General features: G+C 45.7%; 1 protein-coding gene across 1 annotated transcript in view; it reads right to left on the bottom strand.

Moving 5' to 3' along the window:
• The window catches only part of ASPM (assembly factor for spindle microtubules), a 2,279,206-nt gene that overhangs the window by 716,775 nt on the left and 1,542,987 nt on the right, over positions 1-19,444 (bottom strand). The window contains exon 21 of the mRNA XM_044080257.1: positions 9,467-9,633. Within this exon, the coding sequence (XP_043936192.1) occupies positions 9,467-9,633 (167 nt within the window). The remainder of the gene's footprint in view (positions 1-9,466; positions 9,634-19,444) is intronic.

The following is a 19,444-nucleotide window of genomic DNA, read 5'->3' as shown; positions in this document are numbered from 1 at the left end:
CCTATGCAAATAAAATCTCAGCTCTGTGCACATCCGAATACAGAATTCTCTCTCTTGCATTCTGTGGCTTAGGGAAAAAGTCATTTCCATAAGCGCTTTAGGAATAAAAGAGTGGCTGCTACACAGGACTGCTGTATCCTGATTAAAAAAAAAAACAAAAAGGATTCTCTGCTCATTAAGCCTCACACCTAGCAGGGGTGACTGCTAACAAAAAAAAGTTATGTACTCACCATAACTTTCCATGTTTGTTGTCCATCTCGCCTTCATTCTTGCTGGCTGGTAGGGTTCAGAACAGAGCATCGGTTCTGACTAGGCCTTTACTAAAGCTTGAGAGCTTCTATTGGCTCGAGGCTATACCCTATCCCATCATGCCTTACCCAGATCTTGTTTGCAATTACTATGCAGAGTAACAGTTACATACATATATACAAAAAAAAAAAATCCATAACACGTGACCCTTCAGAATAAAGAAAAGAGACAGAGCAGATGAATTTCACATCTAATCAAAAAACCTCTCGATCCTCCAGGAGCGAAGGTTGGGGGAAGGAGGGTGGGACGCAAGAATGAAGGCGAGATGGACAACAAACATGGAATGTTATGGTGAGTACTTAACTTCTTTATGTTATGTTGTCCTATCTCACCTTCATTTTTGTTGGTTGGGACAGCATCCCTAGCACCTTCTTTCTTGGGTGGCTCAAGGGAACAAACTCTTCAGAACACTGGATCCAAAGGAATCCCTATTCCGGGAGGGCACGTCTACTTTGTAATGAGTGATAAAGGTATGAGGTTTAACCCATGTCACTGCAGCACAAATTGAATCCATAGGTAACCTAGCCTGAAAAGCAGTCGAGGTTTCAATAGCTCTTGTTGAGTGACCCATAATTTTACCTGGCAGTTGTCTACTTTGAGAAGTGTATGAATAGGTAATAGTATCAGTAAGCCATTTTGACAGAGTGACCTTTGATATTGGAGCACCCTTCTTTTTATCTGAGAAGGGTGCGAATAATTGATCAGATTTCCTGAGTTCCTTTGATCTGTGTAGGTAGAAACGTAGCTGTCTCTGCACATCCAATTGATGAAGTTTATATTCTGTCGTTGCCATAGCTCGGGAAGAAAACAGGTAGATAAATGGATTGATTCAAGTTAGTCTCGGAACAAACTTTGGGAAGAAAAGATGGATTAGTTCTAAGGGAGACTATCTTTATGGAAAACTAAGCAGGGAGGGTGTATGGACAACGCTTGAAGTTCTGACACTCTCCTAGCTGATATGATGGCCACCAAAAAGACTGTTTTCCAAGTTAGGAACTTTAGATGACAAGAAGAAGCTGGTTCATATGGTGGAAGGATTAAGGTGGATAATACTGGGTTGAGGTCCCAAGGAGCTGTGGGTTCGCTAACTGTAGGCCTTACCAAAAAAGCACCTCTCAGAAAGGCCTTGCACAGTCTGTGAGACATTATTTTCAATTCCATATCTCCTATGTGATGGTTGGATATGGCAGCTAGTTGAACTCGCATGGTAGCTGCTGCTGCCCCTTCATTAAATAGTTCTGCCAAGAAGTCTAAGATGGATGTTACCGGGGCTGTGAAATGATCAATATGATTGATGGAAGACCAACAAGAAAACCTTCTCCACTTGCTAGCAAAAATTTTCCTAGTTCTGGTCTTATGGGATGAAACCAGGATGTGTTTCACAGCAGGGGATATATGTGGAAACCTGGCTAAGATTGGACGTGGAGCAGCCAAGCTGTTAATTTGAGAGTTTGGATCAAGGGATGGGGTGTTCCCGACGGATGCATTAGGAGGTCTGGTACTTGGTCCAGAATCCATGGGTCCTCTTGTAAATGGGACCAAAGGAAGGGGAACCAAATCTGACGAAGCCAGTATGGGGCTACGAGTATTAACCTGCTTCTCAACAAAAGGGCTTTCTGGAGAACCTTGGAGATTAACAGGAACGGAGGAAAGGCATAAATACGGCCCGAGGGCCAATCGTGTACAAGTGCATCCCTTGGTGACTCCCCCAGAGGGGGGGGGGGGGATCAGGGCAAAATAGCTGCTGCATCTGGCATTCATGGATGTGGCAAAAAGGTTGCAGCGAGGCTGGCCCCACTTGCGAAAGACTTGTTTTGCAATTTCCTGTTTTAGAGCCCACTTGTGAGGCATCAGAATAGCTCTGCTTAGCTTGTCTATTACGTTGGATTTCCCCAGGATATGCACTGCTATCAGAAAGCATTGGAAAGAGACTGCCCATTGAGTCTCTCGACACAGGGGGTAAAATCTCGTTCTACCTTGTTTATATACCACTTGACCGACATATTGTCCATCTGGATTGCAAATCATTCCTAGTGGGAGGGAGTTCTGGAATGCCTGCAATGCCAAGAGCACCACTCTGATCTCTAGGACACTGATATGCATGTGGCATTCGCATTCCTGCCATGTTCCTTGGACGGTCTTACCCAGATAATGCCCCCCCCCCCATCTGGGAAGCATCCGTGGTCACTGTAGCTACTGGTTGTGAGAGAGTGAACGGTCTACCTAGGATTACCTGGGTGAATTGATGCCACCAACTGAGGTCCCTCTTGCAGGAATCTATGATGATGATCTTGTGGGACATGGGCAACTCCTGCATGGACCACTAGGCACTGGTTTCCTGGTCAGTTGTTTGCTCTTTTTTATAATGCTTTGTACCCACCTGTCTTGAGTGATTGCTTCTCCCAACTACTTATAAAGTCAGACAAGCTTCCTCCAAGTTTTGGGGGGAAAGGAGGAGAGGGTTGAGGTATATCATTATTTTAAAATAATCATTAAGGGGACTTTGGAATTGTGAAAGATTGTTTAATAATACAATGATTGAGGGGGTTAATAATGGACTGTTTACAAGATCTGGACTATTTTGACAGTAAACATACTTTATGATAATTTGATATATTAGATGTGTCACTGGATTTTTATTTTTTTTTCTTTGACAGTAGTGAATAATTATGAAGAATTAAAAAATTGCAAGTTGATGTAATACAAGTATTGGGTCATGCCTTACTGTAGAGGTAGAGGAAAATATTATATAAAGGTTTAATACAAGGGCAGCTGCTGGCAAGGAAAGACTGCACCAAACTTAAGGACTGCAAAGAATGTTTAAGAATGTTTGGTTATATCTTCTGTACTAAATAAATATGCTTAACAAATTATGACATCTCATATACATATTATCAAAGATTATAAGATGCAAATCTGCTTAAAAGAACATTGTACAACTTAGACACAGCCTTAACACAAATTAGAGCCTAAGCTAGTTGGTAGCATCATTCAAACAACCTAATTATTGTGTTGTACGTAATGTGTTTATTTTGTGTTGGCTGTCTGGGATTACAGAACCTTGTTTGTTGAGGTTTTTTTTTTGTTTCGGATAGGTTTAAATTTATAAAACTTAATAAAATATATTTTGAGAAAAAAATGTTGCTATTAAAAACTAAATTTTACAGTAAAGTCTCAGTCAACCATCACCTATGGAGATTGGTACATGCCAGATAATAAGAAGTTATGTACTCACCATAACGTTCCATCTGAGTAGGTAAACTTCATTTGTCAGCAACCTATGGGATTCGGATCCGACCTCAGATCCGAGCCGGCAGTTTTCAATAGCTTTAGATCCGAGCTACAAGCTCCTCCCCCTACCCATAATCCCCTGCCAACCCAGACTGACCTCAGATCAAGTTTGCCCAACAGCAGAGACTGCTATAAAATTATCATTCTCAAGATAAGTGGGCAAACCCCATGGACCTGAGTATGAAGACATTCACAAGTGAGGGGGCAGGTGGGAGGGACGGTTGCTGACAAATGTTTACCTACTCAGATGGAACGTTATGGTGAGTACATAACTTCTTAATCTGAAGTAGTTAACTTCATTTGTACAGCAACCTATGGGACAGAGTCCCCAGCTACCTGAATCTTGGGCGGCCTTCATGGAAGGATGTTCCGGAGCACTGCAGAGCCAAAGGATGCTCTCCCTCTGGAGATAATGTCCAATTTATAGTGATTGATAAAGGTATGAGATGAGGCCCAAGTGGCTGGCGAGCAAATATCATCCAAAGAGACTCTAGCTCTAAAAGCCGCAGAGGTAGACACAGAACGAGTAGAGTGGGCATGGACTTCCTGAGGTGCGGGCCTGCCGGAACTTTCATATGCTAAAAGGATACACTGTGAAATCCATCTAGACTGTGTAACTTTAGACACAGATTTACCCAAGTTAAATTTGGCAAAGGAGACGAACAACTGGTCGGATTTCCTATGACCAGATGTCCTGTGGATGTAGAAGCGAAGTTGTCTGTGCACATCCAATGAGTGTAATTTGTATTCCCCTTTGTTATGGTGATTAGGAAAAAAAGACCGGCAGGTTGATGGACTGGTTAATATTAGACTCAGAGGCAACCTTGGGAAGAAAGGAGGAATTGGTCCTGAGGTAAATTCATCCTTGTGAAAGGGTAAGTTTGGGGGTTTTACACAGAGGGCCTGTAGTTCAGAGACCCTTCGTGCCGAGGTGATAGCGACAAGAAAGGCCATTTTCCATGACAAGAATTTAAGATCTACTGTAGCTGCAGGCTCAAATGGGGGAGCTGTCAAGGCCTGAAGCACCAGCGTTAAATCCCAAGGAGGGACTACATCCTTCACTGGAGGTCTGAGCAGAAAGGTGCCCTTCAAAAAGGTCTTGCATAATTTTGTGGTGATCAAAGGGCCCAGTTCATTTCCCACTTGATAATGAGAGATAGCTGCTAGTTGAACCTTGACTGTGGAGGAGCTAGCCCCCTGATGGAACAGTCCTGACAGAAAGTCTAATACAGCGGGCAAGGGAGCTGTAAAAGGATCCAAATTTTTGCATTCCGCCCAAATGGAGAAACGTTTCCATTTGCTGCTATAGATCTTTCTAGTAGAAGGCTTGTGCGCTGCTACTAGAATAGTTTTAACCGGGGAAGAGATGCCGGGAGTCCTAGCTATGAGTGGAATTGGAGCAGCCAAGCTGTGACCTTGAGGTTGACCAGGTTCAGGACTGGGAGATCTAGGGGGTGGGATATTATATCCGGACTGGGATCCGGAATCCAAGAAGGATTGACCAGATGAGACCAAAGGTAAGGGAACCAGGTTTGATGAGGCCAAAATGGGGCAATGAGGATAATCCTGCTCCCCAACCGACTGGCTTTCTGAAGAAACTTCAGCATCAGGGGAAGAGATGGGTAAGCATAAAGAAGACCGGGAGGCCAAGCATGCACCAGAGTGTCTCTCAGGGGTTCCCGGAGGGGGAAATGAGAGCAAAGTAGTCGTAACGTTTTGTGTTCGAGGGAGAGGCAAAGAGATCGCAACAGGGTTGACCCCATTTGGCGAAAATCCAATTCGCTATCTCGGAATTCAGAGACCACTCGTATGGTAACAGGATGGTGCGACTTAGTTTGTCTGCTAGGATGTTGGACCGTCCCAGAATGTGTGTTGCTATGAGAAAGCAGTTGGTGGAGATCGCCCATTCCCACACCCTCATGGCCTCTCGGCAGAGTGGGTAAGACCTGGTTCCCCCCTGTTTGTTGATGTACCAGACAAATGACATACTGTCTGTCTGAATCGCAATCGTTCCTACAGGAAGAAGGTCCTGAAGTGCTTGCAACGCTAACAGCACTGCCCTCATCTCTAGGACGTTGATATGCAGTGAGGTCCCACGTGCCTTGGACTGTCCTGCCCGAACAATGCCCCCCCCACCTGAGGCGGGAGGCGTCCGTGGTCACCGTGGCTAGTGGAGGGGTCATAGAAAAGGGGCGTCCTTGCTGGAGGTCCGGGGATTGGAGCCACCATAGAAGGGCCCTCTCGCAAGCCCTGCTGAGTGAAATGGGATGGCTCAGAGGATAGTGAAGAAAGGACCACTGCACCTGAAAGGTCCATTGTAAGACCCTCATGTTCAAACGTGCCATTGGTAATAGGTTGATTGCTGCCGCCATCGAGCCAAGAGCCCTCAGGACCAATTCCGCCGGGGGAGCTGGAGATTGCAGAATGGCTTGCACGTGTAGCCTCAGGGTTAGTAGCCGGTCTGAGGTCAAGAAAGCTAGGAGTTTGTTCGTGTCTAATCTGGCCCCTATGAAGTCTATGGTCTGAGTCGGAGTAAGAGACTACTTCTCTATGTTGATAGTGATCCCCAGCCGGGGAGCTAGACGAAGAAAGTAGTTTCTGGCTGCACAGAGTAGATGCCATGTCGGGGCGGTCAGGAGCCAGTCGTCCAGGTACGGGAAGACCTGAATTCCCTGGAGCCTCAGGTGGGCCGCTACCACTGCTAACACTTTGGTGAACACCCTGGGGGCTGTGGTGAGACCAAAGGGGAGGACCCTGAATTGGTAATGACTGGCTCCTAGCCGGAAGCGGAAGAACCTCCTGGATCGCCTGTCCGTCAGAATGTGGTAGTACGCATCCTTGAGGTCTATAGAGCACATCCAATCGTTCTCCCGTAAAAGGGGGAGAATGGATTAAAGAGTGACCATGCGGAACTTCTCTTTGGTTACTGACAGATTCAGGGAAGAGAGGTCGAGGATTGGTCTTAAGTCCCCCGTCTTTTTTGGCACCAAGAAGAACCTGGAGTAAAACCCGGACCCGCACTGGTCTGGGGGGACGTGTTGGATGGCTCTTTTTTCCAGCAAATGTTGGATTTCCATTGCTGCGGCCTCCCTCTAATCAGGTGGGACATCAGGGAGGTATCTGGGGCTGCGTGGGTAACGAGAGAAGGGAATCTGATATCCTCTGGATATGATGCGAAGCACCCAGCGGTCTGTCGTGATGGACTCCCAAGCTGCTGGGTGCTTCAAGAAACGCCCCCCCGACTGCCTCCAGAGTGGAGCAGTCGGGCAACCCCTCAGGGGTGTTGCGTGGGTTGGTCCGAGAAGGGTTCTCTGGATCCAAAGTTCCGCGGGCCCCCTCTGCCTCTAGGGCGGCGTCCACCCTCCCTCCTCTGCAGCGGAAGGGCAGGGAGTCCGGAGCGGGACGAGACTGTTGCGACTTCCGGAACCACATGTTCTTCTGTCCCTTTTGGTTCTTAGAGAAGGACCTCTGGGAAGCAGAGAAGCAGACTCCGACGGCAGACAACGTCTTCCCGTCCTTTTCACTCTGGACCAAAGTATCTCGCACGGTTTTGCCGAAGAGGGCAGAACCATCAAAAGGGGCATTAGTGAAAGACGCCTTAAAGGGTTCCGCGAAATCACAGTGCCGGAGCCAGGCCTGACGTCTCATAACGAGGCCCGCTCCGCTGGCTCTAGCGGCTCCTTCCGTGGCATGAGACAGTAGCTGCATAGAGGTGTTAGATATGGATCGTAGAGTGGCCATCCGGGTGGAGTGCAATTGTTTGTCCTCTGCCGACATGGACTCGGGGGGGCGACGCAGAGTACACTCTTTGATAAGGTCCCGCTGCAGTCCTAGCACATGTGCCATGTAGTTCAGCAACCTCACAGAGAAGGTAGCCGAACTAAACACCCGCTTCCCTAGGTGGTCCATCGACTGAGACTCCTTGCTCGGGGGATGAACCGAGGGACTCTCCTGAGCAAATTCCCTCTTGGTGGCCACCGCCACCAACATGGCATCTACAGGGGGACCTTTGCTCCAGTGGGATTTGTCGGAGGGTGGGCTGAGAATCTTGTCCAGGCACTTGGGGACTGGCTCCACAGTGTCCGGCTCCTTCCACGCCCTGGTAGTAAATCAAGTCTACCAGGGGGTCGGCCGGAGGGGACAACCAAGAGGTAGACAGGCCTGCTTCAAATGCCTCCAGAAACACGGATTTATCCGAGGTAGGCTTTGGGGCAGACCACCCCCCCCCTTATTCTGAGCATCTCCATGATGTCACCAAATGAGACATCTTCGGGGGTGATCTTGGGGAGCCTTCCCCTTCCTCCAAATCCGTGTCCTCAGTCAAGGACTCGGGGGAGTCCAGGTGCCTCCTCTTGCACCTTCGCTTGTGAGGAACCTCCTCGGGGGGGCTGTCCGAGGAGGTCTCACCAGCAATGTCTTATTCCAATGGCACTACCTGGGACGTCAGAGCAAGCTGTCCCTGGTGCCGGGTGATGGAAGTCGGACCCAAATGAGGAGTGCAGGGTGGAGCCGTGGCAAGGGCCGGGGGCCTGGAATCCCTCGACAGAACCCTCTCCACCAAGTCGAATGCCGAGGGACAGCTGCTCTCTCTGGGATCCGAGAGCAGACCCTCCCTCGGATTCGATGGACGGATCGGAGCTGGCGCCAAAGCAATCGGATCCGACGGACCAGCATGCTCTGACATGGACGGAGCCGAAGACATACCAATACCGCCGGATCCGAAGCTCAGCCCTCGGCTCCGAGAGCTCGGATCCGAAGAAAATGGACCCGACAGACTCGAGGGAAGTGTCGGCGCCGAAGTACCCGAGACTATCGGCGCCAACACACCCCCGGCTCCGAAGACTCCGAACCCGGGGAACGGGATGGAGAAGGAGCTATCGGGACAAAGAAGGGGGCCTCAGACATACTAGAAGGTAAAAACCACACACACTAGGCCCCAAACACACACACACACACAACCCTGACAGAACCACGAAGGAAGGGGGAGGTTAGAATATGGAACAAAATAAATTAAACTAAGAAGGTTCTAAGGGATAAGGGGCCTGAAAAACACAGTCACACCAAGAGTTAAGGAAAAAGGGGAAGAAAAGTTAAATTTTCTCACAAAATGAACGAAAAACGCCTGGAACTCGGGATCAAGCTGCTGAAGTAAACCGCGGCAAACTAGATCTGAGGTCAGTCAGGGTTGGCAGGGGATTATGGGTAGGGGGAGGAGCTTGGAGCTCGGATCTAAAGCTATTGAAAACTGCCGGCTCGGATCCGAATCCCATAGGGTGCTGCACAAATTAAGTTAACTACTTCAGATCTGTAGTTTCTAGTTACTAGAGAGTTACTATTAAAAAAAAAAATAGGCCTGACTAATACTGTACCCTATACTACTTGTTTGGTTTGACTTGTTCTGAGGTTGGGGAGAGGGGAAATTTATTCCTATCTTCCTTTTTAAAACTCTAAAAACGCAAGATATGTTTCTGTAGGGAGGAAAAAGTGCAGCACATTAAAATTGTACTGTACTTCTTGATATTTTTTCCAGTTGCTTGAGTTCCGGTTAACAGAGTGCACTGTAGTAACAATGGCAAAGTGTTTCTAACTTCTACTTTTTAAATATGCACGTGTAATCTTTTTATGGTGCTTTTTTCCCCAAGCCTCCACTGAAATGGTCAGACCATCCCAATAAACAAATATTGATCAATAAATACATAGATTCTTTCTACATGTACCCAACTATAATGAAAAACACACTGCTAGGTGCACCAAAATAGAAAGTGTTGATAGATACAAAAAAAAAAAAGTCTAACAAATATTTGGAATTTCAAGTATTTATATTCTTATGAGGAATCCGAGACATTTATTGTCATTTATTTATTACCTTGCTCTCTGGATTCTTGCTTGAAGAAAACCACAAATTGTAACTGCCGCTTTCTTCATGTCTCTCAATTCCCTTCGAATTTTATAGCCTCTAAAACAGGCCTGGATTCTACAAGCAGCTTGCACACGTTTTACTGTTTGCCTGCCAGTGAATCTCCGATAGGCACCCTGAATATTGTAGACAGAGATATAAAATGAACGCTCAATTTAAAATAAAATTTAAATATATGAAACATGATTAAAAAAATGAACAGCAAAATACCTCTGACCTTCAAATGTACTATTTATGGGCTGCCATTTCAGCTAAGATACACAACACTGCTCCTGCATCCAGATAATGACATCTAACCTGCAAATTTTCTATCCTGATAGAAATGTGGCCAAAGTTTTTTTTTTTTTTTAATGCTGCCTTCTCGTACTACCTATTACTTTTTATTTTTAAGGGTTCTTTAATCTTAATGCCACAGATCACATCTTTCATACCATGATCTACTTCAGTGAACACCCTAAATGGTACTTTCTGGTGGTCCTGAATTCAACCCTTTGACAGCCACTCCAACCTCTTGTGAGTCACACCCATGTCCTGTATTCAAGGCGGCAGACAAAGGTATGCTAGCAGTCATTCATGTAGATGCCTATAAAAATCGCTAATGAGAAGCATTGCATATGATGATGTCAACATGCACAACAAGCCTTCTCCTTCCTGCTCCTTACTTAGATGTGCCACTTTTGCTAGGTTCCAGCTTCCAGTAATAATCATGCAGACAGCAGTCTCCTACCTTCAGCCCCAACTATCGGTAAACAAATGGACAGCAGATCTGCACCATCTCTATCCCATCCCAACCCAGCGAAGTGGTCCACTAATTCTGGCGTGCTCCAAAAACAAGTCTGAAGTATGAGAACCCTGCTTCTGCACAAAGATCTGGTTAGCTAGTTAAATTACCTAACCAAAATACTAATCAGAAAAGATGCACTAAAACAGCCAATAATTTAATAAGCATAAGGTACTCTCTAAACAGTAGTCACACTAACAGTAGATCATCATATTCGAGTCGACCCATCTTACGTTTCGTACTTCCTGGCTGGACTCCTTTGTCCCTCTCTATTCCCTGAACGGAAAAACAATGAATTTCCACCTACAAAGGTACTGATGCAGGAGGATGGAGAATCCCGTATATAATGAATATCATGTCTCTGTATTGTCAAGGCTGAAAGCCCAGCAGGGATGTGAAATTGGGGTAGTGGTAGGCAAATATCTAGTGCTGAGCCAAATACAAGTTACATTACCCTTGATGGCAGAAAGACTACAAGACTGACTAGTCTTCCCTTTTAAATGCCTTAACATTCTATCTTCCACCATCCTTACTTTCCCCTTACCCCCCTTTTCCATCTGTACCAACTGCGTTGAATACCTCTGTGGATTCTCCCTCCACCACCCATTCTAATAATGCTTCCCATGGGTCTACAGGCTGATCTATAAACTTTTGGAGGTCCAAGAAGTAGGTATTCCTGCAATATACTGCCTGTGTACCCTTATTTCCTTCCTATTCAGAATGACTCCGGCACAACAACGTGACCTGGTCTTGTGCATCAATATCATGTCCCCACCTCTGGTTTCAAGTGAGAAAAGTATTAGCTCATCCAAGCCTCATTTCACATTACCTCCAACTCATCCTGCAGATCTTTCTGACAGCTTTTCTTTTAATTTCTTCTAGCTGTCTGTTGTACCTTCTTCTTATATGGCCCACAGAACTGCAAACAGCACCGAAGGTGTGGTCCAACCAAGGCCCCTTGAATGAAAACATTACCACTTTGCCTTCAGAGTCTAGACCCCTTGAGGATACACTGCAGCATTCTGTTTAATCTTGTCACTGCCTACTAATTCTTCTTCCCACTAAAACATGCCACAGGAGATCAACAGGCTCAGATCCTTTTTCCTGATCTGTAATCATCAGTTTCCCTTCTCCCATCTGGTACTTTACATTAGGGTAGCTGAGGCCCAAGTGTATGCACTGAATCTTAACTGACAGTTTTCTATCCATTTGATCAGTCTTTCCAAATATTTCACTAGACTATTACCCCCTTCCCCCATCTTTTAATGTTGCACAAAGTGGCTGTTCTTGTTTTCTATCATCTCAAATGAATACAGGACAACCCCCCTGTAGTACTCCATCAGTAACTTCCTTAAGTCCTGGTTTTGTCCTTCTGACAACAACCTTGTGTGTTCTACTACTCAGTTATTCAACTATCTAGGTCCTCAATCTTGGTCCTACCACCAACCCCTCCAATTTTCCTATCATCCTCCTGTGTGACACAGAGTTAAAGGACTTGCGGAGGTAAAGGTAGACTACATATATCAGTAGTCTCCTATTAAATCATCTGTAATCCGGTCATCAAACTATGTTCAGTTTGACTGACAACTCTTTCTGGCCATGAAGTTATGTAGATTACTACACTAGAGACTGCTATATTCAAGAAATAAGGCCAGCCTTTGTTCTGGATTGTCTCCATAAAGTTCCCTGCCAATGTCATTAAGCTAACAGGCCTGTAGTTCCCCAGACTTTTTCCTGCCCCTCCCCACACCTGTACAGCGGTACCACAACTGCTATGACACTGTCCATTGGCATTTTTGTACTAACCAGTCATCTGTTAAATACATCCAATTAGGGGGCCTATCAACACATGCCAAGAATTCTGAGGAGTCTAACAACTTCAGTCTTTTCCCTCTCTCTGAACCCATCTGAACCTATCCTCCCTCCCTCCATAATGGTGTCTGATCACTGTCGTTCTCATTCTGTCTTACCCCCTTCCCAACATGGCAACCTTCCACTTACTTTCCTTTGTAAAGACTAGAGCAAAGTACTTATTTCAGTGCATCTGCTTTTTCACAACTTTCAGCTCCATTCCATCTTTTCTCAGCCTGGCAAGATCTGTCCCTCCCTTCCTTCTTTCAGCTGCATAGCTGAAAAAAAATCTTTGCTTCCTTTTTTATTCATTTCTGATAACTCCCTTTAGAATTTATCCTGTTTCCTCCACTTCCCTACGCTCTCCCCTTTCCACTTCTTGCATGGCCTATCTTTTGCTCTAAGTGCTAGTCTCATACTTCTCTGAAAAAATAAACAGCACTCAAGGCAGGTCTTCCCAGTTATTTACTATGACAAGCGAACAATACACACTTGACTTCAATGCTTCAATACTTGACAACAATATTACTGTACAAAAACGAACGATACACACTTGACTTAAAACGCTTTTCGTTTGCACTAAAGCAAACTTCATCAGAAGTCAGTACCATTAACAATGGCACAATTTAAATTACTGGTAAGGTGACATATTTAAACCTCACCTGTGCAACAACAGTAATACTTAAAGCTGTAACAGCTTGGGTAATACTACAAAAAAGCTTGAATAAGAGCAACAGTAAACTAAAACATTTGACCCTGGTGTATTATCAGTACACTCTAAGTGTATAACATGTAAAATTAATTTAAAATATAAAATATGCACACAGTGGTGCTACTAGATAAAATAGATATTGTAAAATTATTAAATTTGCACTTAAAATACAAACAACCAAAAACCTACGTTTATTAATGAACTATAACTATCAGCTGTGTCTTAAAAGGTAAAAACCTGCGTCGATAGGTACATATGCCTGTGAATATAGCAAATCTATAATGCAGTGCAAGAGGTATTGGTTTGTTTTGAAGTGAAGTATTGAAGTCAAGTGTGTATTGTTCGCTTGTCATAGTAATTAACTGGGAAGACCTGCCTCGAGTGCTGTTTGTTTTTTCATACTTCACAGAAGCCACATTGGCCTTTTCTTTCTGCCTTTTTGCCTCACCCTCACTCCCTGGTCCAAAGCCCAGAGTTATTAATCACTGACTCATTCCCACAGCTTGTTTACTCCCGCAATTAGCTCCTGTTCTCCTAATACATCTTTGACTACCTCTTCCAGCACAGTACAGTCTATTCATCTAAAACCATACATTATAGTCTGTCTTTATTTTTATCCTTCCTCCTTCATTAAATCTGTCACTGCTAGTTAACTATACCTTAATGCTGACAAACACCACACTATTTACTGGTTAGGGCCATGCCCATAATTACATCCATCAATCATTTCCTGCTCCCTTATTTACTGTGAAGTTCAAAATCTTCCAGTCTGTTCCTGGCAGATCCATATCATCAATTAGTGTTACCACTGTAATCCTATTCCACTCGTTCATTGCCTCTTCCAGTCTTGTATTCTCTTTTCTTGTTGCATCTGGTAGAAAACACACTAAGTTTACCAGTTCTACCTTATTCTTCTAGCTTAACTGTCACAGTGCTGTCATCCCATTCCTGGGTCGGTGCCTTTCTTCCTCTCCAATGAAAACTGTTACGCCATCCCCATCTTTCCATTATCTGTCATTCCTACCTGTCTGATAACTGCTTCTCACTGTCCCATGTAACTGTAATGACAGCTCTCCCCTACTACGTCACTTATTGACGCTTCCCATCTCCCTACCCAGACTATATGCATTGCAGAGTAAAAGTATCCACCCAAGGTCACAGTCATCCTTGACTGCTCCTCTAAGTTCTGCATCTCTTTTTAATTTCTATTACCTGCTTAAACATCTACCCACTCTTCTGCTTGTCACCCTCCTTCCATCTTAATTTAAGGATCTTCCTGATCACCCTACCAGTAACAAATTTCCAAACAAATGAGAGAACCCTTTACCAAACACAACAAACAATAAAGACAGTAACTGTACACAGATCTACAAACAGGTGGTAAGGAAGCTTTATGATCACAATGATCATTGTTTGAAGATCTGTTGTTACCATAAGTACCTTAAAACAACAATACTACATTCATCAGGGTGGGTCAAGTCTGAGAGAATCATAACAGCAGAACAGAATTCCATGCAATACATGATTACCCCTGTAAGGCAGAGTATTGCAGGATCCCCTTAAACACAGTCATGTCAAAACCTGACCTGGCTTCATCCTTTACAGTTCTGCGAAACTATGAACAGTCAATAAAATTGTTTCTTAAACAGCTTGTACAAAGATATTTCTAAAGTGCACTGCTGATGCTACTGCTCTAGTGGAATATACTCTAACAGTGCACTGTGGATCCGTCACTTGAACAAGGTTTGTTTAGTTACAAGTCAGGCATCTTTCCCTATCTTAAGGGACAAGGAAAATTATAAGTTATGTACTTACCATAACTTGGTATCTGTGTCCACTTTCATTCTTCCTCACAGTTGGGTCATGGATCTGACTCTGCCACATTTACACAGACTAGGATCCAAGCCTCACGCTCCTCCCTCTTCCCATAATGCATTGCCCTCTGCTTAACCTCCTCAGATTATGCCTATATAACTAACAGTGCATAGTAAAGACTGAAAGGAAGGAAGAAACCAAAGGCTCAAAACCACGAACATCAAGTTCCCAAGCAGTTTTCCACAAGTCTTCTAGAAACACTGGGTAGGGGGGATGGCTGGGAGGGAAAGCGATGAAGAATGAAAGTGGACAACACAGATACCAAGTTATGCTAAGTACATAATTTATAAATTAAGAAGTTATGTACCTACCATAACGTTCCATGTTAGTTGTCTTCTTCTCGCCTTCTTTCTTGCTGGATGGGTTTGGAGCCGATCCTTGGCTCCGACTCGGCCTTATACGAAAGCTCGGGAGATATTTACCGGCTCGAGGCCCTCCCCCTATCCCACAATGCTAAGCGTCAGATACCCAGATCTTGTTTGGTATAGCTAACACCATGGAGACACCCTGTCCCTACTATAAAGTTTACCTGCAGTGGTAACAACTGAGGAGGACATAACCTAGGAAATAGTCAAGCAGAGGAATAAGGCCTCAGAAGGATTCATCTCGGTCTGCCCAGGCTAGGGGGATGGCGGGTGGGACACAAGAAAGAAGGCGAGAAGAAGACAACTAACATGGAACGTTATGGTAGGTACATAACTTCTTAATGTTAAGTTGTCAATCTCGCCTTCATTCTTGCTGGATGGGACAGTGTCCCTAGCACCTTAGCCCTGGGTGGCTCATCGGAACAGACTCTTGAACACAGTGGAACCAAACTCAGCCCGACTCCTGGAGGTCATATCCAACTTGTAATGAGAAATAAAGGTATGAGGAGTGGCCCATGTGGCTGCAGCACAAATAGATTCCATTGGAAGTCTTGCTTGAAAAGCTACTGACGCAGCTAACGCTCTGGTTTAATGAACTTTTGGTTTTGTAGGGAGTTCTTTATGTCTTAGTTGGTAAATGAAGGAAATGATAGAGGCCAACCATCTAGATAAAGATACTTTAGACACTGGCAGGCCCTGCTTGCCCTCAGCATAGGACAGGAAGAGTTGGTCTGACTTCCTAGTTTGTTTTGTCCTCTCTAAATAGAAATGTAATTGCCTGTGAACATCCAAATAATGCAGCTTCTGTTCAGCTCTGTTTGAATAGTTAGGAAAAAAGACAGGAAGATCAATGGCCTGATTCAGGTTTATTTCAGAAGGAATCTTGGGTAAAAATGAGGGATTAGTTCTGAATGAAACTCTATCTTTGTGAAAAACAAGATAGGGAGGATGAATACAGAGGGCTTGAAGTTCCGATACTTTTCTAGCTGAGGTGATAGCTACTAAGAAGAGAGTCTTCCAGGAGAGCAATTTTAAGGAACAGGTGGCCGCAGGTTCAAAAGGAGGGAGAATCAATGAAGTTAATATCAGATTCAAATCCCACGGAGACGGGGGATCTCTAACCGGAGGCCTCAGCAAAACAGTCCCTTTAAGAAAGGCTTTACAAAGTTTATGGGACATAATGCTGGTCTCTGACAGGCCAGCGTGAAAATTAGCGATAGCAGCCAATTGGACTTTAATGGTGGCAGAAGAGGAGCCCGCTCGAAAAAGCTCTGCCAAAAAATCCAAAACACTGTGGACAGGGGCTGTAAAAGGATCTATATTTCTGGCCTCCACCCAGAAGGAGAAACGTCTCCACTTACTAGCATAGGTTTTTCTGGTAGCAGATTTGTGTGAAGAAAGGATGATTTCACGCACTGGCTGAGAAATATGCGGAAGCCTGGCTAGGGTTGGAAGTGGAGCAACCAAGCTGTGAGGTTGAGAGATTGAAGGGATTGGTGCAGCCCGCCCGACTGACGGACCAACAGGTCTGGTACTGGGTCCAAACTCCAGGGCTGCTCCAGTAGGTGACGATGCAGGAATGGGAACCAAATTTGTCGAGGCCAGTAAGGGGCAATGAGGATCATCCTGGAACCCAAAGCGGTCGCTTTCTGAATCAGTTTGGGAATTAAGGGAAAAGGCAGAAAAGCATATAGGAGACCCCGGGGCCAAACGTGTACTAGAGCGTCTCTGGGGGAATGGCCGGGGAGGGGAAAGAGAGTAAAGAAGTCTTCGCACTTGCTGTTGAGAGGGGTTGCAAAAAGGTCGCAGCAAGGTTGACTCCATCTGCGGAAAATCTTGTCCGCTACTAACTGATTGAGAGACCACTCGTGAGGCATGAGAATGGCTCTACTTAGTCTGTCTGCTATGACGTTGGACTTCCCGGGGATGTGCGTTGCTATCAGAAACCATTGGGAAGAGATCACCCATTGCCAGAGTTAGAGTGCTTCTCGACATAAAGGATAGGACCTGGTTCCGCCCTGCTTGTTAATGTACCACACTACAGACATATTGTCCGTCTGAACTGCAATAGTCCCGGTAGGTAGAGAGTCCTGAAGAGCTTGCAACGCTAAAAGTACCGCTCTCATCTCCAAGACATTTATGTGCAGGTGGTATTCTAGGGGTTGCCAAGAGCCCTGGACAGTCCTGCCCTGAAAATGCCCCCCCCCCCCGATAAGGGAGGCATCCGTGGTCACCGTGGCAACAGGAGAAGGATGAACAAACGGTCTGCCCTGGAGAACTAGAGGGGAGACCATCCACCAAGCCAGGTGGTCTTTGCATGTTTGAGTGATTATTATCCTGTGGGACACTGAAAGTTGTTGAAAGGACCATTGGGTAAACAGCATCCACTGGAGGATCCGCATGTGAAAACGAGCCAGGGGGACTAAAATGATCGCTGTTGCTATGAGACCCAATGTCTTTAGTACAAATCTGGCCTGAATCGTCTTGCGCTGTAATAGGATCTGTACATGTTGGCGAATGTCTGATACTCTGTCTGGAGGAAGTTTTGCAGATAGATCTTTTGTATTTAATTCTGCGCCTATAAAAGTTATAGACTGACAAGGCGACAATGCAGACTTTTCGAAATTTATTGATATACCTAGCTCGGAGCAAGTCTGAATGGTATAGTCCTTGGCTCGCAATAGCTGATGCCTGGTGGAAGCAGTAAGGAGCCAGTCATCTAGATACGGAAACACCTGGAATCCCCGTTGTCTCAGGTGAGCTGTAACCACTGCCATGCATTTGGTGAACACCCTGGGGGCTGTGGTGAGACCAAAGGGCAGGGCTCTGAATTGATAGTGACTGGCTCCCAGCCGGAAGCGGAGAAATCTTCTGGAACGCCTGTCCATTTTTATATGGTGGTACGCATCCTGAAGGTCTATGGAGCACATCCAATTCTCCTGACCCAAGAAGGGTAGAATGGACTGGAGAGTGACCATCTGGAACTTCGTTCTTTGAACAGACTTGTTTAATCTGCTGAGATCCAAAATGGGTCTCCAGTCCCTTGTCTTTTTTGGTACCAAAAAGAACCTTGAGTAAATTCCGGATCCTTGCTGGTCTGCTGGATGGCTCTTTTTCTTAGCGGTTTTGAAATTTCCAGAACTGCTTGATCCCTTAGAGTGGGTGGGACATCTGGAAGGGATCTGTTTGTTTGTACAGGGGTGCAGACGAAGGGAATTTTGTAACCTTCGGATATGATCGACTGTACCCATCGGTCTTGAGTGAGGAGTTGCCAGGCTTCTGGGTACAGTGACAATCTTCCCCCGACTGCCTCCGAAGGTGGACAGTCGGGCAGCCCCTCAGGGGTGCTGGAAGGGTTTCGTCAGAGAAAGATTCTCGGCTACCCTGATTTTGCGGACCCCCTCTGCCCCTAGGGCGGTGTTTATTATTGTTTCCTCCTCTGCCCCTGGAGGAAAAATCACCACGTGTGTCAGGCACGACTCTCTGGCGTTTACGAAACCACATTTTTCCACTCTTCTGACCTTTGGGAAATGGTCTGGAGGGAGTAGAAAAACGGACTCCCACGGCAGAGAGTGTCTTGCCTTCCTGCTCACACCTGGTAAGTGTATCCTTCACCTGTGGTCCAAACAAAGCCGAACCATCGAAGGGGGTATTTGTGAAGGACGCCTTAAAGGGATCAGCAAAGTTACATAACTGCATCCAGGCGTGTCTTCTACTCGCACCATCGTCCGCATAAGAAATGAGCCGCATGGAGAAGTTTACTATGGAACTTAAGGTCGCCAGCTGGGAGTTAACCTTATCCTGAGACCCCGCAGCCGATGGATCCTGAAGGGCATCACCCAGTTCTTGGAAAAGATCCCTCTGAAGTCGGGTGAAATGGCACAGATAATTCAGCGACCACATAGCAAAGCTCGCTGAAGAGAACATCCGCTTCCCGTACCTGTCCATTGTCCTAGACTCTTTTATTAGGAGGATGTACAGGCACCGAAGGGTCAGCCAACTCCTCCTTAGTGGCCGCTGCCACCACCATGGCATCAACTGGGACCCCCTTAGCTAGAAACTGTTTATCCGATGGGGCTGTAATAAATTTAGCGGGCCTACAGGGAGTTGGTTCCACTGAGTCCGGGGCTGTCCACGCCTTCCGAGCAACCACTTCCATGAGCGAGTCAAAAGGTGGAGACACTCAGGAGGTGGAAGGGTGAGAACCAAACGCGTCCAGGTACACCGACTCGTCCTCGGAAGGTTTAAGGGCAGTCCAATTCCCCCTCTGCTTAAGGATCTCCAGGATGTCTGAAAAGGAGACATCCTCAGAGGGGGACCTTGGGGATCCTTCTGAATCCTCC

The sequence above is a fragment of the Protopterus annectens genome, chromosome 8.part0, assembly GCF_019279795.1.
Source record: "Protopterus annectens isolate FY-2018-M chromosome 8.part0, PAN1.0, whole genome shotgun sequence".
Taxonomy (NCBI): Eukaryota; Metazoa; Chordata; order Ceratodontiformes; family Protopteridae; genus Protopterus; species Protopterus annectens.
The sequence above is the reverse complement of the archived record's forward strand: the minus strand, read 5'-3'. Positions and strand labels throughout refer to the sequence as shown.